The 26,983-nt window shown below is 37.3% G+C and overlaps 1 protein-coding gene across 17 annotated transcripts in view; it reads right to left on the minus strand.

Annotated features, from left to right (window-relative positions):
- The window catches only part of LOC142333432 (uncharacterized), a 115,822-nt gene that overhangs the window by 81,122 nt on the left and 7,717 nt on the right, over nt 1–26,983 (minus strand). For 9 of the 17 annotated variants that reach the window (XM_075380520.1, XM_075380509.1, XM_075380515.1 and 6 more), the window contains exons 3-4: nt 21,790–21,825; nt 4,338–4,385 (exon numbers count right to left, since the gene is read on the minus strand). In XM_075380520.1, the coding sequence (XP_075236635.1) occupies nt 4,338–4,385; nt 21,790–21,825 (84 nt within the window). The remainder of the gene's footprint in view (nt 1–4,337; nt 4,386–21,789; nt 21,826–26,983) is intronic. The other 8 variants (XM_075380523.1, XM_075380513.1, XM_075380522.1 and 5 more) reach the window with 1 other exon arrangement.

The following is a 26,983-nucleotide window of genomic DNA, read 5'->3' on the forward strand; positions in this document are numbered from 1 at the left end:
AGTGTAAGTAAGAGTTACCAATTACATTGATTTTATGGTGCAAGTAGTAGCGCATATGGTGCATGTTTTTTCATCAGATCTGTTGATACCAATGAACACATTGAAACTACTACTCCAGTCAAGCAAATCTCTATTCCTATTTTAGAGCTGAATGCGGCTCTTCTATTATCTTGTCTATTTCAATATGTTTTAGATGTAAGATTTGTTTCAATCCATTTTTGGTTGGATTCTAAAGTAGTACTTTACTGGTTGTCTTCGCTTGCTAATAGATGAAGATATTCGTCGCAAAAAGAGTTTGCGAAATTCAAGAGCGAACTAAGGAGTGCTTATGGAACCTCATTCCTTCAAGGGATAACCCCGCAAACGTCCAGTCACGTGGTTGCATGCCGGATTCATTAACTTCGTCATAACTCTGGTAGAATGGTCCGTCATTTTTAAGGAAGAGGAGAACGCCTGGCCATCCAATTCACCTATAATTTCTGTGATCCGCCAGATTCGCTGAAGAAAGAGAAGTCTAGCAAAAATAATGTGTTTATAGCTGCTCTTCAAACAACGGAAACTTTAGAACTTTCAAAACCATTTTCTTCGTACGTAGGAACATTAAACATATTTTCATATTGTCGTCGCTTCATTTATAATTTAAGGAATAAAAATAATCTTATATTGTCAGTTCATTCATCGGAAGAAATAAATTCCATGTTGCAAATACTTATCCGTCATGGTGGGTGGCGTCCTCCATCTTTTAATCCTGGACATTTTTTAACCTTCGCTCCATTAACTTCCTTACCTGATCCTAATTTCTCAGGCATTAACGTAAATAAGCTCGCTAGGTGGCAGCTCACACAAAAATTACTGAGATATATTTTTATAAGGCATGGTCTAACGACTACTTACATTCTCTACAACAGAGAAATAAGTGCAAAATTTTGAATAATATAACATTTGTGTTGGTGATGTAGTTATAATTAAAGGAATTAATCTTCCTCCACTGATGTGGTAATTAGGAATAATTGTTGAAGTGTGTCCAGGTAACGATGGACTAGATAGATTAGTTGATGTGAAAACTAATCACACGATAGTAAAAAGAACTATTAATAAAATGATTATTTTTCGAAACTTAAATGTTTGCAATGACTTAAGTCATTCCGAATGTAATCAATGAGATTTATTTTACATCTTCCTAATGTATTTGTTTATTTTAATTTGTGTTGGTTGTAAGCTTTACCGTATCAATATTAGATTTGTTGAGTTAACTTTAATTTTTGGACTTCCAAAGTTTACGTAATTAATTTATGTAATACTCTTTGTTTGTATATTAAGTTTCATTTCATGTAATGTATTACGAAATTATAATTAAGGTAATTATAATTGGTGGGCAATGTGTTCGATTCCACGTCGAGGCGTCCGATGCTACGATCTAGTGGGTGCTAGCGCTTGCCGGAAAGTTAAGCCGTACTACCATTCTACGTTAGAATCCCGCGCTGTGCCGTCGCATTTTTCATTTCGTCCGAATGAACAACCAGTGTTACTCATATTTACTAGTATTTGGCGTTCGAATCAGGTCCAAGGCGGTCACGTCATACTCTTAGTCGGATGAACTATATTCTTTGTTCGGAAGAATATTAGCTTTACTGTTATAATTAATTTTATATTTTTTATTTTTATATGTGAAGTTATACGTTACGTTACAATTTATTTCATTAACTGTCAAGACGACAATTCATTAAACCATTGTACAACTTGCAACAAGGCGTTTTCTTCAGTCATCACCAATGAAAATACAGTCCAACCTCGCTCTAAAATTTACCCATCGGTGCAAACTCCTGAGACTGCAATGCACATGATTCAGTACTCAGGAAGCTTATTGATTCCAAAAGTTGAGGTCTGTCTGCTGAATGTTGACTTGCCCTCACATAGCATCAATGAGTTGCTTGTTCAACAGTTTACTAATTTAGCCAAAAATTATAATTATATGGTATTAAATCTTGATATTATGGAATCAGGTAATATAGCTTTTCGAGTTTTTGTACTGTTTTCATATAGGTTCAGTACGTAAAGGTAAACATTGTTGTAAACACTGTCTAGTTGACAGGAAGCTAATTGTGAATTGGGTGATTCTGTCCTTGGAAACATTTAATGTACGTTTTAAAATTATGGCATACTATTGAGGAGTGACAGTTTTTAGTTCGAAAGGCAAGGTATCATATTATCCATAAATTTAGAATTATTACGCTTATTTTTCAAAATGAATATGTGCTTCATCCACATCTATGATGGATGGATGAAGCATTGAGTGTCACTATAGTTTTTCATTTCAAGTTATTATACAGACTTAATGACCTAACTCTTTGCTTTACTGCTGCAGAAAATATTCTGTTATAGTAAGAACAGTAATAGATCTCTTTTTTTATGTTGAGGCTGCAAAAACCTGAGAACTGATTTCTTTTTCTATTCTCCCATTATTTAAAATTGTCAGAAATTTCCAATAATCATTTGTTGACATTTTTGAAGAAGCTCTTCGACTTCATTCTGTTGTAACTGAATGACTTGCATTGTTAATAATATTTTCTGGACGGAAATACACGATTGATCATCTTCGATTTGATTTTCTGTTCTTGTATAAATATCAGATGGGACTAGGGTGTCCCATATAAAACGCAACCCATCAATCACTGATCCATAAAATTTCAAAAGTCAAGCTTACCCCCCTACTCGTTACTGAAATGGACTCGTCCAACATCTGAACATCGCGGCGACGCAGTAGAACACTACCGATAGTAACAACAATGCAATCATAACGTTCAGTGTATTGCTAGAGACAAGATGGTGTTTTCGCTAGATGAATGTGTTTTCATTATTGAGTCGTACTTCAGTACGAAATCAGTGGTTGCAATGCAAGATTTGTTTCGCCATAAGTACTCAGATAAACCAGCTCCTAACAAAACATCAGTATTAAGGTTAGTTGCAAAATTTAGAGACTGGCTGTGTTAATAACAAGGAACACGAAAGATCTGCGTCAGTCTTGAATACAGATACAGTCACTGAAATCAAAGACCGATTACTCACCTCGCCAAATAAATCGATCAGACGTTTGTCTGCTGAAATTAATTTGTCTAAATCGACTGTTCATCAGGTGACCAAACAATTACAATTACGACCTTATCGCATTCAAACGGTTCATCAACCTCTTGAGCCAGACAAAGAAAAACGGCTACAGTATTGTCATCGGTTCCGTCAATTTCTGCGCGAGGGAATTAACGTTACGAATTTGTTATTTTTCACAGGTGAAACACGGTTTCATTTGGACGGCTACGTAAACAGCCAAAACAGTAGAATTTGGAGCGCTGAAAATCCCCACGTCTATCACCAAACACAATTACACCCGCAGAAGTCGGGCGTGTGGTGCGCGATATCGCGGAAGAAAATAATCGGTCCTATTTTCTTCGAGTACACCATTAATGCAGAACGATATCAGGATATTTTATTTCAGTTCATCGCAGTCTTGGAAGAGGAAGACAGACACTGCCGGCTACAACATGACGGTACGACATCGCACTACGCAGGTTCAACTTCTGATTTCGTCGAGGAATTCTTTGGTAATCGTGTTAACGGTCGAGGCTTGTGGCCACCAAGATCTCCAGATTTGACTGCGGCGGATTTTTTTTTACGGGTTTACCTCAAGAAAAAGCCTACAGCAACTAACCACGAACACTTGAACAATTGAAAGTCAATATTGAACAAGCTGTAGTAAATATCCAGCCACAAACTTTGAAAAAAGTTGCAAGAAACGCTGTAAAAAGAATTGAAGCTTGTATTCAAGAAGATGGCGGCCACTTCCAACATTTACTCTAAATGTAAGGTAATGGATGGTAATAATAAAAATTACATTTACATTCACACATGCCTTTTTATTATTTCAATACCTACCAGTATAAGGTTGGGTTGCGTTTTATATGGGACACTCTGTACATGATTGATCATCTTCGATTTGATTTTCTATTCTTGTATAAATATCAAATGGGACTTTTTTTATCTAAACTAATATATTATTCTTATTTGTATTGTTGATTCAAGTGATATAATCATATACATTAATACGATAAGAGATATATATATCTTAAACTTATTTTAGTATCAGAGCATGAAAGTTCTTATTGCTATTTGAATCATACTTGTTCAAAAAATGACTACCTTGGCCATTTAACATTTCAAGAAAAAAACAGATCAATAAAATTCCTAATTAACTATTGTTTAGAATAAAAATTAAATAATAAAAGATATACAATAATTACTTTAAAACAGTGTAAATACTAGTTTAAGTATATATATATACTCACCCTGATAGACAAGATGAATTATTGCTATCATACTTGCCCTTTATAGAACTGTAATTAATTGACAATCATTATTAATAAAATTTTAATCCAATAACCTAATTATCAATAATTTACATTTAATATGGTTTTGAGTACACTTTGACATTCACTAAGGAAGTAATAAAGCAATCAGTAGACATCATTCAAGCATAGAGAGCTTTATTAGTGTGCTCAAATGCCTTGCAGGGCAACTATTGGGGAGATTTAAATTTATTAAAATATTAGGCTCTAAAATTTCAGTTTTCATAAATTTTAAACAGTAATGAAAATAAAGCCATAAATCATCAATATAAATTAAACTAAAGAGGTTTATTTGAAAATAACATTTTGATACCACACAAATAAACTTAAGCTACATAATAGGATTCATAACAAATATGATGCAGGAAAAGAGAGTAAAGCGAGGGCGTGACGGACAGACTCGTGGGATGCTGCTGTTCGCCGGTGCTTGCACGGGTGGGCAGTGGCTATTAGGCACGAGTACTCCAGAGCCCCCGAGCACTAAGAGACTGCAGTCTCAGTGGGGACACCCCTTCCTGGGGTGTCTCCTCTAGAAGCGAGAGCATAAAGACTGAGTCCCGGCTTCTGGAGTGAGGGAACATCCCAACCCCATAGGGGAAGACACCCGTCTTATGACGCTTCCGATCGCCACCCACCCGCACGTTTATAGCTCTGGTGGGCTTTAACGGGAGTCGTCTTTTGTCCTCTAACTTTTTAAACAAAAATTACACGTTAAATGATTTGAATCAGTGTGATCATTTGAATCACACTTGATCATTAATCCCCAGGGTAGAAAGTAATAAAGTATTTCTCTTTAGCCACCATTAAGTTTCTTGCTTGCCTCTGAAAACAGCTAGGTTTCGAAAAATAGCAGTCCTTGAACATTCCAGTATTTAAATATTTAATTTTCCTGAAGGAAATAGAGAGTACGGGGATAAGAAGAACTAAAATTATTTAACATTACATTCCTAAATGAAATAAATAAATCTTTTATTCTAACAGTTTCATAATAAAACGCTATTATGTACACGTATGTAGGTCAGGAACAGATTCATATGTTACTCAAAAAATACAAAAGGAACTGAATCAGCATCTGTCTGGATCGCTCAAAGGATAACGTGATAAAATTTTGATCAGAACCACGTCACAATATGCAAATTAATTTAAAAATAAAAATGTATGTACTTACAGTCAACATTAGTATTGTTAAATATAAACTAATGAAATAATTTTAAATTAAATAGGTGGGATACTAAATATATAAAATATTAATAAAATTACAACTAAATTTATTTGAACACATATTTATGTACATGTTATACTGAGATGAGAAAATTTAGCGTGTTTATAAAGTTTTAAATTAACCGTACTTGTTAATTAATCTAAAGAGTAACATTGTTCCTGTAAAAAAAGTCTTTTAATTATGTTTTAGGTAAATCAATGGGAAGATGTTTTAAACGGTTGTGTAATGTTTTTTTACAAATTGCCATAGAAGGAAAATGAGGCATTTTATCGTAATCTTATATATAGTATTGAGTTATATGAAAACATGTTTGTTGCCCGGTTTAATAGATGTGGCTGCATAAAAGACTTATTTATATACATGTGAACATACGAATAAGTTAACACTTTTAATATACTGTATTTTGTTCACCCCTGTTCAGGATAATGAGAGATTAACAGTTGAAAATATTTATGTAATTACAATTTGTAGGTTTAAAAACATAAGTAAAAGACAAATCAATAATAATAATAATGACACTAATGGCAACGGTAAACAATAATAATAAATATAAATAATAAACAAATTATAATAGTAGTAATCACAACCACAACAACAACAATAACAATAGTAATAATAATAATATTATTATTTTTTTTTTTTTTTGAGGTTTTTAGGGGCATCGACTACTTTGGTCATTAGGCCCATCCCACTCCAAAAAATAAAAAAAAAAGGTTCAATGATTCACATTCTTGTGAGTCAAAAATGTTCAAAAATGTACGTTCTTCTATAACTTCGAATCCAGAATATTACTTTCTAGGCTTTCCTTTCGGCCATCCTTTCTTGCACCGTTTCTCCATTCTTCTAACGGCCTCAACTTCTGATGACGGCGTATCTGAGGCCTCAGACATGGCATCGTCTTCCTCTCTTTCCGATGCCAGTAACGTTCTGCGGCTGACGTCAGGAGACAAAAACATCGTTGGTGCAGTTGGCATCGTTGCTATTGAATTAAACTAGCAAGCGATGCACTTTCCTCGGCTGATGAACTGGATTCTACCTCTACTGCAGTGCTGGGTCCAGCTGCAATAGATGCTATCGCTGAAGCTATTCTTTGAGCTTTTGGAGGCTCCATTGTTGCAGTTTTTATTTCATCTCTGTCTGGTGCTTTTTCTATAATAACTTGCACCTTCATTTCAGTAGAGTTAGATTTTCTTTTCAGAATTTCTTTTGGTTTGTGACTACATGACGGAGTGATCTGTTTCTCTCCGTCAGATAAATCAAGATTTTTAATTTTTACGCAAGTTGGTGACTTTACAATCGCAGATTTAGTTGGTTTTTTAAACGGTGCTGGTGCGTCTCTCATGTCAACGAAGTCAGTCCGGTGATGAGCCTTCTCATCTTTACTTTGTATTCTCTGATGAGTCGACTCATTCTTTGAATCAATGATTCTTTCAATCTTTGTCGCAAGACTTGGTGCCATCGTGTTAAGCAACTGCTCCACATTAATTTTAGATGTGGAAGGGGCAGCCGCTGCTTCTGCGTAAGAAGTAGATGGTCGTGGTGTACGTTGATTAACAATTTTCTTCGCTTCAGGGTAACTGACCTTCTGATGCGTTTTAACTTCCTGAATGGCTGTTTCTAATTTATATGTAGGGCAGTTTCTTGAACGACAATTGTGATGCCCTTTACAGCCAACGCAGGTTGGAGGGTCTTTACATGGGTCCCACTCATGTGTTTTCTCTCCACATAGACATATTTCCTGTGCTTCACATCTTGCTGCTGTGTGTCCGAATCGTTGACACTTAAAACATCTCATCGGCTGCGGTATGAAAGCTCGTACATCAAGCCGATGGATGCCAGCTTGTACCTTTTCAGGAAGATTTGGCCTATTAAATGTCAAAACATGCGAGGCCGAAGGAAGAATCTCACCATTTCTTCTCATAGTAAGTCTGCGACATTGAGTCACTCCCAGACTCGACATTTCTTGTACAATTTCTTCTTCTGTTCAATTAAGAAGATCGCGACAAACAACAACTCCTCTGGATGAGTTAAACGTGCTATGCGGTTGAAGAGAAACCGCAAATTCACCGATCTTCTTCAACGCCTGAACTTTCTGGCTTTGCATGTCGTTGATGGTTTCGACATGCAACCCATTAAAAGTTTTTCGAATTTCATTGACAGGACCTCCAGCACAATTAGTAATTTCTCTTGCGATTAAGAATGGGCTAACTCTTTGAAAGTTTCCATTCTCCTTTGTAATAATTAAAAATCTTGGCTTAGGTACGCTATAGCCAAATAAACTTTTCTTTATGTCTTTACTGATTCTATCAGCATCTTTCTTTATCTTATCAGATTCCTTACTTTTTTCCTCTTCGCTTGTGGCGAATCGGAGGTTTCTAGACGAGGGTGCTCGTAAACGCACCCTCTGCCACGTTGGTTTGTTCAGGAATATTCATGAACATTTATCCCTTCTGTAGCAAGGCTAGCCGCCGGGGTACACCCCATATTCCAAGGCTACTAACCTTGGAGGTCCGATCCGGTACTCCGGTGGAACCGGCATATGTCCTGCCAGAGATCGGATGCGCTGTCTCTGCACTGACTCCAGGCTCCTACTCACCGAAGCTTTCAGAGCTCCCATGCACCGACATACATGGGCACCATTGCTACATGCTTGCCGTCGCAGGGGGAATGTGGACAACGAAAGGGTCTCCGTTACACCGGCAATAACATTGACCCTAGCCACCACATCGCCAGCTCTAAAAGTGGTATTAGTCCATTTCCGAAATCGTTTATTATTCCATATCCTGCAGGTAGCCGAAAAATCCAGTCCGTTTAGTGACCTGAAGTTGGAAACAGGTCAAACGTAAAAAATCATAACCGAGGAATTTACTCGGAACCCCGTTAGCCAGCTATATGTAATGTACGTAAGCACAGCTGTTGCCGCCCTGGACGCGGAACATAGATGTTGTGTTCCGGACGTGGGGATTATGTACCTCAGGGCATTATTATTATTATTTTTTTGAGGTTTGTAGGGGCATCGACTACTTTGGTCATTAGCCCCATCCCACTTAAAAAAAAAGAAAAAAAAGGTTCGTTAATTCATATTTTCATGAAAAAATAATGTTCAAAATTTCAAAATCTTCAATTTCAAATCCAACAAATTACCGCCTAGGCTTTCCTTTCGGCCATCCTTTCTTGTGTTTTTCCATTCTGCGAACGGCCTCAAATTCCGATAACAGTGTGTCTGAGGCTTCGGACATGGCATCGTCTTCTCTTTCTGACGCCAATGACGTTCGCCGGCTTACATCAGGTGACGAAAGCTCAATAGTGCTGTGAGCATTGTTGCAATTGAATCTAAACTCGCAAGCGATGCACTTTCGGCGGCTGATGAACTTGATTCAATATCTAAGGCTGTGCTTGGGCCGGCTGATACAGATGCTCTCGCCAGTTGTTCTCTGAGCTTTTGGGGCCTCTGTACGTACAGTTTTATTATCGTCTGTGTCTGGTGCTTTTTTGATAGTTACTTGCACCTCAATTTTGGTTAACGCAGATTTTTCCTGTACTCTTGTTACAGTATCCTTAGCTATATGACTCGTCATCGGAGTGATCTTTTGATCTTTGTCGGATAAATCAAGACTTTTCTTCATTACCATCAAAAATGCTATCAATTGATGGCATTATAATCGAAGATTTTGCCGGTTTTTTAAACTTCGCTGGTACGGGTCTTATGTCACCGACGTCAGTCCGGGAATGAGCCTTCTCATGTTTACTTTGTTGTTTCTGATGAGTCGACTCGATCTTGGAATCAATGATTCTTTCTCTCATTGTCGCGAGACTTGGTGCCATCGTATTAAGCAACTGCTCCACGTTGATTTTAGATGTGGGGGGAGCAGCAGCTCCTTCTGCGTATGTAGTCGATGGTCTAGGTGTACGTAGATTGACAATCTTTTTCGCTTCAGGGTAGCTGACTTTTTGAAGCGTTTTAACTTCCTGAATGGCTGTTTCTGATTTGTATACTGGGCAGTTCCTAGATCGACAGTTATGGTGCCCTTTACAATTAATGCATACTGGAGGGTCTTTACATGAATCACCCTCATGTATCTTCATTCCGCATATGCAAATTTCCTGCGCTTCACATCTAGCTGCAGTGTGTCCGAAACGTTGACTCTTAAAACATCCCATCGGCTGCGGAATAAATGCCCGTACATCAAGCCGATGGATGCCAGCTCGTACCTTTTCAGGAAGATTCGGCCTATTAAATGTCAACATGCGAGGCTGAAGGAAGAATCTCACCATTTCGTCTCATAGTAAGTCTGCGACAATGTGTCACTCCCTGATTAGACATTTCCTGCACTATTTCTTCTTCAGTACAGTTAAAAAGATCACGGCAAACAACAACTCCTCTGGGTGTATTAAGTGTACTATCCGGTTGGACAGTAACCGCAAATTCACCGATCTTCTTCAACGCCTGGACTTTCTGGCTTTGCATGTCGTTGATAGTTTCGACATGTAATCCATTAAACGTCTTACGGATTTCCTTGACAGGACGACCAGCACAATTTTAATCTCTCTATCAAATTAAGAATGGTCTTACCTTTTGGAAGTTACCATTCTCTTTCGTAATGATCAAAAATCTTGGTTTGGGAACATTATTTCCAAACAAAGCTCTTCTTAAATGTTTACTGATTTTATCAGCATCTTTTCTCATCTTATCCCTCTCCTTACTTTTTTTCCTCTTCGCTTGTGGCGAATCGGTGGTTTCTAAACGAGGGTGTTAACGTGCACCCTCTGCCACGTTGGTTTGTTCAGGAATATTCATGAACATTTATCCCTTCTGTAGCAAGGCTAGCCGCCGGGGTACACCCCCACTCCAGGGCTCTGACCTTGGAGGTCCGATCTGGTACTCCGGTGGAACCGGCATATGTCCTGGCAGAGAGCGGATGCGCAGTCTCTGCAGTGACTCCAGGCTCCTACTTACCGAAGCTTTCAGAGCTCCCATTCAACGACATACATGGACACCATTGCTACATGCTTGCCATCGCAGGGGGCATGTGGACAACGGAAGGGTCTCCGTTACACCAGCAATAACATTGACCTTGGCCGCCACATTTCCAGCTCTAAGTTTAGTATGTGTCCACTTCCTAATCATTTAATTGTTCATATCCTGCAGGTAGCCGAAAAATCCAAACCATGTGTGGACCTGAAGGTGGAATCAGGTCAAAAGAAAAGCATATCCGAGGAATTTACTCGGAGCCCCGTTAGCCAACTATATGTATTGTACTTAAGTACAGCTGTTTCCACCCTGGAAGTGGAACATAGATGTTGTGTTCCGGACGTGGGGATTACCTACCTCAAGGCATTATTATTTTTTGGATAGCATTTATAGAATTCTGTCTAGGCAGGATAAGAAGTTTGTTTTGTTGGGAGACTTCAATTGTAAAAATGTTTAGCTGGCTTCTCGCACAGAATAGACGCGGTGAATTAATTGAAGAGTTTGTGGAATCGATTGATGGTCACTGTATAAATGATGGCACGCCGACTATGAGGCTCGGGGTCATTACTCGATACTTGATCTAGTCATCATTGACAACAGATGGTTGAGGGATCAGTGTGAATTAACAGTCCTGGACAATGATATCGCTAGTGACCATTTTTATTACAATTGGTCATAAGAGATGGCACTCATACTGCAGTAGAAAGACCTATCGTGATTAGACCCACGGCTCGCCAGGTTGATAAAATAGTCGATAAAGTGTCACAAAGACTTAGCACTATAATTGAATTGACACCTGATACTCTCACATCAATTATTCAACAAGAGATGGACAGGGAGATAAGGGCCACCAGGAGTAGAAGACAAGTATACTGGTGGTCCAATGAGATAGCGTGCTTTCGCAATACTCTACAACAAGCTAGGAGGAAAAAGCAAAGACTAAGGATCAAAGGCGGCTCTGAATATGACACCGCAGTCAAATGTTAGTTAGAGGCAATACGTCAGCTTAATAGGTCTATCAAGAGAGCCAAAAGGGATCATTGGGGCAGACTCTGCGAGGAGTTGGACAATGATCCCTGGGGCCAGGCATACAAAATCGTCACGAAGAAGTTCGGCAGGCGTTTACCAATATCGAGCGACCATCACGCCAGGGTCCAGTTCAACGAGTTATTTCCATGCGAAGAAGAAGCGATTATCACCTTACCTGATTTTGAGCTCAGGAGATTTACACCTGCCGAACTGAATTGTGCCATTGGCCAGCTTGGCAATAAAAAAAGCCCCGGGGTAGACAGAATTCCAGCTGCTATACTTAAAGGACTTTTTAAAAAACGGCCTTGGGAAATGACGGACATTGCCAGCCATGGGCTAGAGAATGACTGCTATCAGCGGTGCTGGAGAGAAGCATGAGTTGTTTTTCTCCCCAAGGGTGGAAAGGAACAAGAAAAAGTTCGATACAGGCCGTCAAGCCTTTTAAATAATATGAGCAAGGTGATCGAGAAGATGCTTGCCACAAGGATTATTGGAGAAATTGAGCAAGGATTAGCCAAAAGCAATATGGGTTTTGGAAAGGTCGCTCCACAGTGATGGCCGCCAAGAAAGTAGTCTCCTGGATGACAGATTTAAGACGCGGCACCTGGAGGACGAGGGGTGTTCCACTGCTTGTCTCATTGGATATCAAGAATGCGTTTGGCTCCATTAAATGGAGCCATATACATAGAGCGCTATTAGCAAAAAATGTTAGTCCATATTTGAGGAGGCAAGTAATGAGATACCTCTCTGATAGAACATGCAAGGTGGCAACGCAAGAAGGAGAAATGGAGATAGATATACATGGTGGAGTGCCCCAGGGCTCAGTTTTAGGCCCATTATTATGGGTCTTAACGTTTGATGAGATCTTAAATCTAGACTATCCTGCTGGGGTTGAAGTTATGGCCTATGCCAACGATTTGGTGGTCTTTGCGAGTGACAGGCATGAATTGGAGGCACAAGAAAAGGCCAATTTGGCATTGCAGATAATAAATGCTTGGCTATGTGAAAAGAATCTAATGCTAAATACTGGTAAATGTAATTTTATTACATTTACTGGCAGAAGGATCATCGAACGGCTAAATATCAAGGTAAATGAACAAGTAATAGCAGAAACAGATAGATTAAAGTACTTGGTGGTCACCTTTCAGAGAAATGGTGCATTTACGGAACACATACATGAGGTTTACAATAGGGCTGATAAGATGACTAAATCTCTAAATAATATTATGACTTCTCAAAGAGCACCTAAAGCGTTTAAAAGGAGGGTTGTTGCGTCCTTGGTTATGTCGTCGATATTATATGCTGTCCCGGTATGGTGGCCTTCAGTACGGATAAAGAAGAACTTGGCACGCTTAGTTAGGACCCATAGGAGACTGTTGCTTGGCGTGGTTTCGGCGTACAGGACAGTCTCCTATGAGGCGTTATGCGTTTTATCAGGAGTGCCTCCGATCGACCTTACGGCTCATTTCAGAGTCGAAAGAGATCAAGGTGTTGAAGTTCATGAAGCGAGGCTGTCCTCGTTGATTTAGAACGTATAAAATGGACAGGATGTTTGCAATTAGGACATCCTTAATGTTCTTGTTCCGAATTGCAATAAGTGCACTAAGAGAATCGAAGAGAAGAAACATATTAGCACTCTCTCTTCGCAATAATGTTCTATGTATCGAAGAGCTTACTGAATGGCAGTAAGTTTTGCCGTGTAGACACTGGCCATATCTGGCAGTTTCCAATAATGGGCTTCTACATTTATATATATGGAGCATCCAACACCATGTTCGGTTTTAGGACCGTCAGTATAAATTCTAATATGTTCTTCTTAACTACTGACTGTTGCCAAAAATTCCTGTTGGATAATAACTGCTGGTTTCTTTTTTATTTCTCCCTGAGAGAGATCCAACCTAGTATTTACCTCTAGCAAGAGCCATGGCGGTATTTCTCTTGTGGAAATTGATAGTGTCTCTCGTATAGCAATTTCGTATTTCCTTCTTAATTCGTGGTACCTAATTCCGGCTGGTCTGGAATAGGTAACACGATGTTCATATAATGCAGCCATAATATAATTCGTAAACAATTTATTATTTATATGAGCAGGGAAAGCCCATACATTTGCTGCATATCTTAACTAAAGGATCTCTCTTCTATAATGTAGTGGCGTTATTCCGGCTTCGGAAATTAGGCTATTCGCCGGACTTGTGCGGAAAGGGCCTGTTGCATATCTTATTCCGCTATTATGAACTACGTCTAACTTTCTTAAATGCGACTTTCTAGCTGATGAATATACGATACATCCGTAGTCTAGTTTAGATTGAACCAATGCTTTATACTATCTCAATAATATCTCTTTATCTGAGCCCCAGTTAATGTTCGATAAACATTTTATAATGTTTAGGGCTTTTTTGTATCAATCACTCAAGTCCTGTATATGTAATCCCCACGTAAGGGATTTATCCAATACTAGTCCTAAAAATTTCACATTCTCTTTGTATTGTATTGGATCATTGCCAATTCTTCATTCCTCAACGTAGGACTTTGATGAGAAATTCTCTTCCTGCAGAAGTGTACACTGCACGTTTTTTCTGGTGAAAATTGGAATCCATTATTCCTCGCAACTTCATTTAAAGCGTCAATCGCCCGTTGCAGATTGTATTTCACCATAGCAGTCTTGTTGCTGGCATACACAATTGCCAAATCCTCAACATAGACGCTTTTGCTGATTTCCACTGGAATGGCTAATATCAATTTGTTAATGGCGATCATAAACAAGGTACCGCTCAACGGGAACCCTGCGGTATGCCATTTTCCAAGATTCTTGCAGATGATTATTCATTGTTGACGCGTACTTGGAAGGTACGGTCATTCATATAGTTGCTGAGCAGTACTGGCAGATTGCCACGAATGCCCCAGTCATATATCTGGAGCATTACTCCATAACGCCAGGTCATATCGAAAGCCTTCTGAAGATCGAAGAAGACTCCAACACAATGTTTCCTTGTAATAAAGCTGTTATATATAATGTTCTCTAAGTTGATCATTTGATCGGTGGTGGAATGGTACTGTCGAAAACCTGCTTGATATGGTGATATCAGGTTTTCTTTTTCTAAAACCCAGACGAGTCGATTATTGATCATTTTTTCCAGTATTTTTCCCATAGTACACGTCAAGGAAATAGGACGGTAGCTATTGGGATCTGTTAAATTTTTATTTTTATTTGGTACTGGAACAACATGAGCTTTTTTCCACTGCTGCGGGTACATTCCATCCCGCCATATTTGATTATAAAGTTCTAATAATCTGCGTTTTGCAGTGGTATTCAGCTGCCTGATCATATTTTAATAGATTTCATCCGGACCAGCAGCTGTGTTACCTGCTTTTTCCAACGCTTTCACGAATTCTTCCATTTTAAATGGTACATTATATGAGTAATTATACTCAGTTCTAAAATTTAGTAGACCTTCGAGTTCGAAATTTTTTGGTTCGAAAACCTTCCTCGTAGTTGGCCGTTTTGCTGGCCTTCTCGAAGTGATTGGATAATAGCTCTGAGATTTCGTTTGGAGTGTCTTTTATTCCATCTTCATCTTGAAGGTTAGTTATGGGCGCAAAATGTTTACGCCCACAGATCGCCTTCACTTTCCTCCAAACAACTGACGCAGTAGTGGTTCTGTGGATGGATGACACGTATTGCTGCCAGGATCGTTTCTTCGAGTCAATCATGAGACGTTTTGCATACGCCCTGTATTTTTTAAAGGCAATAAGATTTTGTAGGGTTGGACGTTTCTTGAAGGGATTATATGATCTTTTCTTTCTTTTAATAGCTTCACTTATTTCTTCGTTCCACCATAGAACGGGTTGTTTCGTAAGTTTCCCAGATGTTTTGGGAATGTATCTCGATGCCGACTCAAGTATCGTATTTGTTATAGCGTTGACATCGTCCCTGATAACCCCAGTTGTTTCAGTGAGTATTGTTCTAGCTGTGAAGTGTGAAGTTCTAGCTGTGATCTAATCTGCCTTTTCAAACAACCATCTTTTAGAGATGGGATATGTTTTTCTTGTAACATCAGTTACAATTTGTACCGGGAAATGATTGCTTCCATGCAAATCGTCTAAGACAAGGAAGCTATACCTCGGTGCTATCGATCCGCTTATAAGTGCAAGATCTATACAGGACGTCGATCCATCTCTGGCATTGAAAAAGGTTCCTGATCCATCGTTTAAAATAATTAGTTCTGAATTCATCAGGAACCTTTCCAGATCTCTTCCGCGGGTATCTACTCGATCCGATCCCCAAAGAGAATTATGAGCATTAAAGTCACCCACCAGTAAAACAGGTGGGAGTAGCTCAGAAATTAGTCTTTCTATGTCATCCTTATTCCAATCAAAATTCGGCATGTATATGCTGCAGACAGTGACTGCAGCATTCTGTACTGGAGTGACTTTCTGTTTTGGAGATGTGTCTTCAGGAGGCTGTACAATTATTTTTGGCTTAACAATTATCCTCTCAATTAAGCCAGCCAAGGTAGGTGCACGTTTGTTGATGATTGCATTCTCAATCAACAGCAACTGGAGCAGGATTAGAAACAGCAGCGCAGTCTCTGCACTGACTCCAGGCCCTTACACACCGAGGGTTTCAGGGCTCCCATGCCCCGAACAACATGGGCATCTTAACTACATGCTTGCCATCACGGGGGCATGTGGACAACGAAAGGTCTCCGTTACACCTGCAAATAACTTCGACCGTGGCCGCCACATTGCCAGCTCTAAAGGTAGTATCAATCCATTTCCATAATCATTAAGAATTTCGTATCTGCAGGTGGTCGCGAAATCCAGTCCTGTAATTCGGTCTGTAGTTGAAAATCGGCCGAAAAAAGTATATCCGAGAAACAACATTCGGAACCCGTTAGCCAGCTATATGTAATGTACGTGAGTACAGCTGTTGCCGCTCTGGACGTGGAACGTAGATGTTGTGTTCTGGACGTGGGGATTAACTACCTCAGGGCACATATTATTATTATTATTATTATTATTTGACTTGGGTTTCTTTTATAAAGCTCTGCACAATAAACTTCCGACGCGTTATCATGTTGTCTTGCGGAACCAGGCCAGGTCAGTGAGGTCTTTTAGGCAATTTGTGACGCCGGTTGATTCCACCGTGTCTCCGATTGAGCGGTGTACCAGTGTTGCAGTGGAGTTCCAGGATAAGCTAAGCTTTTGGGAAGATGAGGCAACATTCATTAAAAATTTGAGAGGATTACGTGGCGATGAATCACATTGTCCTTGGTGTAATGCTCACTTTCATGATTTTAAAATTATTGTTGTTTTTTTAAGGATTATTGCTTATAACTTGTTTTATTTGGAATGTATTAGTAATATTGTGTTTTTGTTTTTGTATGTTTTCATCTATGTGTTTTTATTATCACTCCGTAGCTACCGATTTTAAAGTTCTAATTATTTTTGGTATTTGACCGTATAATTGTTATTATTATTATTATTATTATTGTGTTTTGAATATTGTATTTTTAATTTATATGTTGGTTGCTGACTTGTGGCTGTTCTTTTGTGACTTTATGTAATATTGTGCAGCATACAAAGGTTTTGTAACTGTTCTGTTGCACAAACAAAGCAAATAAAAAATAAAAAAAAAAAAAAATTATTATTATTATTATATTAATAGGCAGTGATTACATACAAAACAGAATTTAAAGTAATAGTCAGGATTTATTTACAGGTACATAAATAATTAAAAGCAGAATTTATTTCTATTGACAAATAAACATTAGCATAACCGCTAGTCTTAACTTTTTTAACCATTAGTTTTGTATTAACAACAATAGAACATAAGACAGGTATAAAGTTTTTTTACCGCAAACACCTTTGCTGCTCACCAGTAAAAATACCCTAACAATTTCTGAATGAAATTTACTACATTACCTCTTTAGCTTATAGTATTTCAGTATCTCATCGAACTATCTCTAGTTTTCGTGTACTGGAATTACTTTTTACGTCAACTTTATCGCGTCGAACACGCATAATTCTTCTATCGTAGCACTCTCTCGCAGACTCTCTTCGTGACTCGCATCTCGCAGAACTCACATCCCGCAGACTCTCATCCCACAGACGGACACTATAGTCTCGCTTAGATTGATTTCGCAGAACTTCATCTCGCAGACTGATATCATAGCATCTCGCTTAGACTGACTTCAACGTCTTCCCCGGAGTATTTATACTCCTACCCTCTTTACCTACCGGACCGGACCCACATCGAAAAGTGAGAATGATCCCCCGAGCCCTTTCGTTCCCATGAATTCATAACCTGAGTCCGGTAACTCTTCTAATGGAACATCTATTTAGGTGTATCGATGGGCAGTATTACAAAAGACGGTTGCTAAACAAACTGTTACCTTTAGTAAAAGGAATTCTTTTACCTCTTTTTAGGATTCCTCCCATTATTATATTTTTTTCTTAATTGGTAGGAATCCGTTGTTTAGGTCCATTATACCTGTCGTGTTACAATACTAAATATCATTCACATTCATGGGCACCAAACAAGGACATGAGACCCCTTTCTTATATCTTAGAAATGTCTGAAGAAAGCCGCAATGTAGTTTGAATAATACATTTTCGGTTATTGTAATTTATGATTATCAATTTAAGATGGGTAACTTTATTAATCTGCTTAACTTCAGTTGCAAGAGAAGCTAACTGTATGACGCTATTAGTTTTTTGACTATCGGCTTTGAAAAATTAGCTGCTATTTCAACAAGAAATCTTTAAAAACTTAGTAGTTCATGCTTGTAAAAATATACATAAGAATCAGGAAAAATCATTATTACATTGCAGTAAGTAGACAAATGTAAATAAAAATCCTAATATTGAGATTAGATGGCAGTTGGTAAAAGTTGTAATGACTTTATAAAAAAAGTTGTACCTTAATTCATTACATTACTATCCATTATATAAAATTTCGTAGAATGCTTTTATTTTAAAGTACGTTTTACTAATTGATTTAATTTATTTTATTTGTTTATTTTAAATTACATATTATGATTGTATATAATTTTTTTAACAAAGACAACGCATTTTAATTATTTTTCTCAATTGGAGTTGCTCATCAGCTCGTCATTCAGCTAGACAGTACATATGTTGAGCTACATTGTCGGAAGGATTGAATTTTTTAAAGCACTTTCCACGACGTTATTTTATTCATTTACTTATTTTTTTTTGTCTTCAGTCGTTTGACTGGTTTAATGCAGCTTTCCAAGATTCCCTATCTAGTGCTAGTCGTTTCATTTCGGTATACCCCTACATCCTACATCCCTAACAATTTGTTTTACATATTCCAAACGTTGCCTGCCTGAAGAATTTTTTGCTTCTACCTGTCCCTACATTATTAAAGCGACTATTCCAGGATGGCTTAATATGTGGCTGTAAGTCTGTCTCTTTTTTTAGCTTTATTTTTTCCAATCGCTTCTTTCTTCATCTATTTGCCGCAATACCTCTTCATTTGTCACTTTATCCACCCATTTGATTTTTAACATTGTCCTATAGCATCGCATTTCAAAAGCTTCGAATCTTTTCTTCTAAGGTACTCCGATCATCCAAGTTTCACTTCCATATAAAGCGACACTCCAAACGTATAATTTCAAAAATCTTTTCCTGATATTAAAATTAGTTTTTCAAGTAAACATATTATATTTCTGCCTGAAGGCTCGTTTAGCCTCTGCTATTCGGCATTTTATATCGCTCCTGCTTAGTTCATCTTTAATAATTCTACTTCCCTAATAACAAAATTCTTCTATCTCCATAATCTTTTTTCCTCCTGTTTTCACATTCAGTGGTCCATCTTCGTTATTTCTTACATTTCATTACTTTCGTTTTGTTCTTGTTCATTTTCATGCGGTAGTTCTTGGGTAGGACATCATCCAGGCGGTTCATTGTTTCTTCTAAATCCTTTTTAGTTTCAGCTAGAATTACTATATCATCAGCAAATCGTAGCATCTTTATCTTTTCACCCTGTACTGTTACTCCGAATCTAAATTGTCCTTTAACGTCATTAACTGCTAGTTCTATGTAAAAATTAAAAAGTAACAGGGATAGGGAACATACTTGTCGGACTCCCTTTCTTATTACGGCTTCTTTCTTATGTTCTTCAATTATTACTGTTGCTGTTTGGTTCCTGTAAATGTTGGCAATTGTTCTTCTCTCTCTGAATTTGAACCCTAATTTTTTTTAGAATGCTGAAAATTTATTCCATTCTACGTTATCGAATGCATTTTCTAGGTCTATAAATGTCAAGTATGTCGGTTTGTTTTTCTTTAATATTCCTTCTACTATTAATCTGATGCCTAAAATTGCTTCCCTTGTCCCTATACTTTTCCTGAAACAAAATTGATCTTCTCCTAACATTTTTTTACTCTTCTTTCAATTCTTCTGTACAGACAATTCTTCTGTACAGTTAAGCTAATTGTTCTGTATTCTTCACATTTGTCTGCTCCTGCTTCCTTTGGTATAATGATTATAACACTCTTTTTGAAGTCTGACAGAACTTCCCCTTTTTTTGTGAATATTACACACCAGTAATAATCTATCAATCTCTTCCTCACCTGCACTGCGCAGTAATTCTACACGTATTCTTCTATTCCAGGAGCCTTTCTGCCATTAAAATCTTTTAATGCTCTCTTAATTCAGATCTCAGTATTCATTTATTTACTAAATAATAAAGTTTTATTTATTTAAATTATTTATGAACCATTAAAAATAAAAATGATTCTTTTAAATAATAAATACCGTATAGAAATCTGAATTATTGCCAGGTTTTGCCACGATAAATCAAATAAAAAAATTTTACAACCATTCGTCTAATAGATTATTTATGACAACCGAGGAGTGTAACAAAACCGGAGTTGCAGGCGGATGCCAGAAGAAATCGAAGGTGCAATATCGATAAAAGTGGTTCGTAAGTATACAAATGTGCACGTAAATTCACGTATGAGGGTTAAAAACAAGAATTAATTAACCTCTTTCTTGTTTTTATACTCGTTTCGCTTCGATAGCTCATAAAAATGAGAGGAAAAATTATTTAACTTAGGCGTGAGCGTAAAATGACAAATCTTATGGTTAGTTTATACCATCAGGCCAAACTTTTAATAAAAATTGAGTGTAGTGAAACCGAAACAGTAAAAATAATCTGGGGTGATTTCGAACGGGACTGTTTAAAACCATGCTAAACCTATATATATATCAGATGTTGAGATTTTTTTGACTAATATTGATTGCGGGACTTTGAATCATAGATAGTTGAATAACTAGTGAAAGGTAAAGAATCAACCAACTTTATCCACGAGAACAACGATTGGTGATATAGTTTTCTGTGGAATCAATAAGAAAAAATTTATGAAAAAAATTGAAAAAATTCGAAATGAATGCGAAAAAAAGATTGTTCCTTAAGAACCGATCCAAACGTTTAAAATCATTTTATAATAACATAAAAATGTTGTTTTTTGCAAGAATTATCCATATCTGTGTGCACAGTTTAATATGCCAAACCGCATTATTAAAATATGTTTTACTTATCTTGTCAGGTATGGAATTTTAATTATGCAGAGCATTAGATCAACTAAAATCGTCATTTTCAAATGAGTGTTATTTCTGGATCGTTTCTCTAAATCGAATTATTCAGCGGTAAGGTAAATCGATTAAAGATCCTTGAGACAGCTAATAACCGTTATCTATACTCACGATTTAAAATATTCGTCCGGAAGATATAAATATTTTAATGAGAAAAATTTTGGAAGGAGAAATTTATTAAATTTACTTCAAAATATTATAAATGATGAGGACAAATTTACGGAAGTTTTATCAAATTTAAATAGTTTGACAATAAGCAATATTTATCTTTAGTTTGCGGAAAAGTAATGAATAAAGAAATGAGGGTTGGACATTGAAAATTAAGAACAGGTGCTTTAAATCGTTCTCTCATTTTTGTAATTGATTTTGAGCTGAATGTTAGTCGCGATAAAATATGACATATCGTTTTTATACAGAGATGGATTTCATGTTTTAAATGTGTATCTAACCGTTAACATTTTGTTTAGTAAATAACAGATTTAAAAACTTATTTGTGCATGTGTCTTTAAAATATAAATTAAATTAACTACCTCTCATTGAATACTTACCCTAGAAATCCATTTTTCCCCTCAGCTTTATTACAACTGTATGATAAAAAATGAATATTTAATTAATTAATACTGATCGATAGTAATCTAAAAAAGGTGATCTTAAATATATTACATATATATATATATATATATATATATATATATAAAATGATTATTTACAAAATAAGCACAATAATAAACATATTTTTGCTATTTTTACATATCCATCAATCGCGTTCAAAAGAAGAGAGAATTTTTCTTATTAAAATAAAACTTCCACTATGTTGCTACCACTACATAAGTATATTTTATTAGCTTATTTTGTAATAGATTGAGATTCTTCGTACTTTAAAATTGAAGTCAGATTACTAAAATAAAAAAGTGATAAAAACATAATATAAAATAATGCGCACACTAATCTAAAATTATATTACCGTAAACAAAATTCATACTCTATTCTGCCGAAAGATGCACTAACTATTTTCAGTGAGCTCGAGGTCTGTGTACGTTAATAATCAAGTAGAACATTTGTTTATAACAATTTAACTGAAGAAATTTATAGATTTCTCTATAAGGGAACCTCGAAAGTGTCAATCATTGGAAAGCATTACAAGTACTACTGGAAATGTACAAATAGCAACACAAATATTGGTTTTTACCTTTTGGTAATTATCTTAAAAGCTTTCCCCCAAGGGTCAGTGTCAAGTTCGTTACAGAGCTCTTGCCATTTATTTCGCTTAGATTGCTTAATGAGAAAGTTAAGCTTTTTCTTGGCCTGTCTATAGTCTTGGGCAGCACGTCGACTTTCTTCATCGTTACTATTCCTTGCTCGTGACCTCTGAGCAGTTCTTTTGTGACGCTGCATGATTTTCCTTTGGTCTTCGATTTCTCTAGTCCACCAGTACACCGGATGATATCTATTACCGGACTGCGGTATGTTAGCAATTTCCTCTTTGATTATTTCTTGAAATTTCTCCGGTTCTATGTTTTCATAATTCCTAATCCTATTTGCCGCATTATTTGACACCCGGTGTATCTGGAAATCCGTTAATCTAGAGATAATATTATCCTGCCTTACCCGCCTTGGACAATCTCTGATGTTAGCCAATACGGCCTTGTGATCACTACCAGTTTCTTCGGTAAGGACAGCAAACTCGACTGTATCTGCTCTAAACCTACTATCCACAATTACCAGGTCTATTGTTGATTGGTGACCTCTTGCGCTGTATGTAGGAGCCCCATCATTTATACAGCACGCACCCGTAACCTCCAACAAGTCCTCAAGAATTCTACCTCTAGCATTTGTAGAATTGGCACCCGCTACAGTAGTTTTACAATTAAAATCTCCAAGCACTACCACTCTTTTCCGCGATCTGGTCATGATCTGCTGTAGGTTAAATATCTGGTTTTGATAAAACTCTATAGTGCAATTGGGGCTGATGTATGTACCCACAATAATCGTGTCACTTAATTCAATAGCTATTATTCCGTCTTCTCTGCTGTACAAGTTATAATCTACTCTATCGAGTATTCTTCTGATGGCCACAGCCCCATTCCTGTCGGGTATCCATTTATCTCTGGCAGCCGAATACACATTAGGCTCCGTAGACACCAGAAAGTCGACATTGTATCTTGTGGCTATTTCCAGCGTCAGGTCTCCTGATAGTAGGCTTCTATTATTATTACCTAATAATATTTTAACCATTATGTTTATTGCCGCTCACACTCCCGGTTCTGTGTTCTGTACTTCTGCAATCGAGACACTTCATTGCATGCCTACAGTCTTTGATGAAATGCTCCGTATTACCACAGTTGAAACATAAGTTGGTGCGGTCTGGGCCCCTGCATTCTCTTTTACCGTGCCCCATGCTCCAGCACCGGTAACATTTTTCGTTTTCGATGCGGATATATGCCCTACAGCAAACCCAGCCTACTCTCAGTCTTGCTGTTATTAACTTTGTTGCGCTGCGTTGAGTAGTAATTACTGTAGCATTTTTGGTACTACCGTATGCGTCTCTCATAGATGTTATTTGAAATCTCTCACCCGTTCCTAGGACCTTCTCAATTGCCTCTTTTAGCTCACCTTCCGTAGTATCTCCAAGCATGTCCTTAATGTGTACAACTGTTCTACGGTCTCCCTTGTTACGTATATCGACCTGAAGATCCCCTGCTCTATCCGTCAGCATTGCAGAAAACTCCCCTGCCTTCTGTACTCCACTTACCCTAACTTCTAGCTGTTCATCTCTACCCTTTCTTATAGAAAGAATTTCTCCAGCCTCCTCTACTTTAACTTTCTCTTTCATAGTTTTTAATAGATCAACGAATGTTTTCCCTTGTTCTTGTACAACAATGGTTTTACTCTCGGCGACCGGTGGGGTTCCTCGCCTTACAGACGCCGATCTGAATCTTGGTCTCGCATTGTCACTTGGATTGGGGAGGACCATCCTTGGTAAGGTCTTCCCCTTCCTTAAAATATATATTACTATTTTCCTAATCAAAATGGCTGGAGGGCCATTTGGTATCACGAAAACTGAAGACTCAGAGTTACCCACTACTCTTCTTAATGCCTTAAGTACGTGTGACGCCATTTCCTTATCCCCGCAACTGGAGTCATAGATGACTGTGTATCTTGTACCATTAGTTGTGACCTTACTGTCTTCGAGTATCGTTGATTCCTGAAGAAACATTGCACCAGGCGTTGCTCCTGCATATATGCTGTTTGGTCTTATGCCATTCAAGTCTACAAAGTGACAACTACCCTCTCCAGGTTTTGCTGCGTTAACCTGAGTGATCCTGTTCATCACCCACCTTGACCATCTGGAGGGCAGTCTCTCTATCAATGCTCGTCTGATAGATCAACATCCAAAATATCCGACATCTCGCTGTTATAATGACCTTCAGTCTGAGTGGTCTGATTACATGTCTCCGCTTTCTCTTCACTCAGTCTGTAAGTCTTCATATATTTCTTTAAGTTCCCTTTCATGGGCTTTGATTGCAGTTTGACTCCCCTTGCCAGTCATGTGTCTCAGTTGTGTGATTGCATTACCTAATTTGTAGGTAATTTCCTCAAGAGTAGGAGGGGTTTCTTTCTCCTCCGAAGAACCCGCTCTAAGTCTTTTGGCTACTCTGCCCTCGGTTTCCCTCGATTTATACTTTTCCTGGGTGCTCACCGTAGTATCCATACCTTCAGTGTACACTGTGCCACTCTCTCTCCTTCCAGTTGCTCCCTTCGAGGGTCCAGCCCCTTGTGAGGCTGTATCCTCAGATGGGAGGGAGCTACGACGTCGCATGTCTCGAAATTGTACTTAGGGGACAATTCCGCATCCGTTGATACCCCAAAAAAAAAAAAAAAAAAATATATATATATATAAATGATAGCTTGATAAACTAAGCTACAGCAGTCTATCTTATCTCAAGAGATAACAACAACCGAAATTAATTAAATTAATTCCAATATCAAAAGTATATCACTTGAATAATAATAAACAATATTATCAGTAGATGCCAGTTACAATTGTCTATGCCATCCACTACAGATAAGCTACACCCGAATTGAAAACAACTCAAGGTACACCACTACTAACTCACACTAACCACTGCGACCAGCAGTCAACTATGAACCTTATTGCCAAGAGCAATAAGGCTACTCAGATAAAAAAAATTCAATAAAAAGGTCAGTCTGAAACCAAAAATCACCAAATTATATTAAAACACTTCCGAAAATTTTCCACCGTCGATTACCAATTCCAAAAATCAGATATAAAACCGTTAATCCGAAAAAAAAACAGTATAAGACAGAGCGCACAACAATACGTCCGACCGCAACACAAGCTTCCACTCGACTCTCAAACTTGTAAGTTACTGACAAACTACTTAACGTGTGAGGTTTTTTTGGAATGGTTTGAAATCAAGTGATACTAAAAGAATTACTTAAAAAAGACAAAGAAAGCTAATAATTAGCTAATCCAGACATTAAATAAATAAAAAATTTTTTAATATAATTTATCTATTATTTTTTTAATAATATTGTAAATAATGATATTTTTTCTTTATTTTCGTCATTTTAATTTTTTACTAATGAAATTTTACAGAATAACGATGCAGTACCCGACACATAGTATGATGTACTCTAAGTATTCAAGGTTAAGTATGGCTATGCTTATATATATTAGTAACATATAAAAATATTTAAACGATTTTTTTTTAATGGAAATTCAAGAAAAATATTAATCAAGAAAACTTAAGAATTAAACGGAAACAAATTCTTGAATTCAGAGATCATTAGCTCATGGTAAAGGAATCAGAATCACCTGTGCAATAAAGGTCTCTTTACAGCGTTTCTTTGTTTTCCTTTATTAGTTTAATGAAGACACGTAATTTTCACTTTTGCTTTTCTTGCAAAAATTTGTTTCAAACAAGTTTTGCAAGAAACATTTTGGGCCGTGAAGGCGTGTTAACGAATATATTTCCTCAACTTAATGTTTCTGTCAATTATCCATTATTAAAAAAATTGAAAGTTCTTAAAACAGCAAAACATACACTAAAACGTTTATGTATGTATTTTATATTATTGTAATATTTTAATTATAGGAAAGGATATCTTTAAAGTAAAGACCGTCTTATTGTAAAAAAATTTATTCTAAAAATTTATAATTTTGTTTTATTTATCTTGAACTTCATACCTATTACTAATTCTCTATATAATTGCCATATGAATTAAGACATTTATCGTAGCGATACATCAGCTTTAATATACCCTCGTCGTATTCTTCTGCTGCCAGTCCATTTACCCACTGATTAAAAGTATTTTTAAGTTCATCGTCACCCGCGAATCGCTTACCACTCAAAAATTCTTTCAATTTTCCAAACAAATGGTGAACAGAAGGAGCTAAGTCTGGACCTATATGGTGGGTGATCGTAAATTTCCCATCCAAATATTCTAGATGTGGACGTGTGGACGTGCATTATCGTGCAGCAAGATGATGCCGTCGGTCAGCCGCCACGACGCCGATTTTGAATAGCCGTAACTTATGTAGGGTTTCAATGTAGGCTTCTGCAATTATAATCGTTCCATGCGGCATGAAATGGATCAACAGTATGCCAAACCGATCCCAAAAGACTGTGGCCATCAGTTTGTGTCCAAACGGCTACGGTTTTACCTTTGTCGATCTGGTTGGTGATTGAGGATGACGCCATTCACTTGACTGCCGTT

This window comes from Lycorma delicatula, chromosome 12 (assembly GCF_047948215.1).
Source record: "Lycorma delicatula isolate Av1 chromosome 12, ASM4794821v1, whole genome shotgun sequence".
In the NCBI taxonomy this organism is placed as follows: Eukaryota; Metazoa; Arthropoda; class Insecta; order Hemiptera; family Fulgoridae; genus Lycorma; species Lycorma delicatula.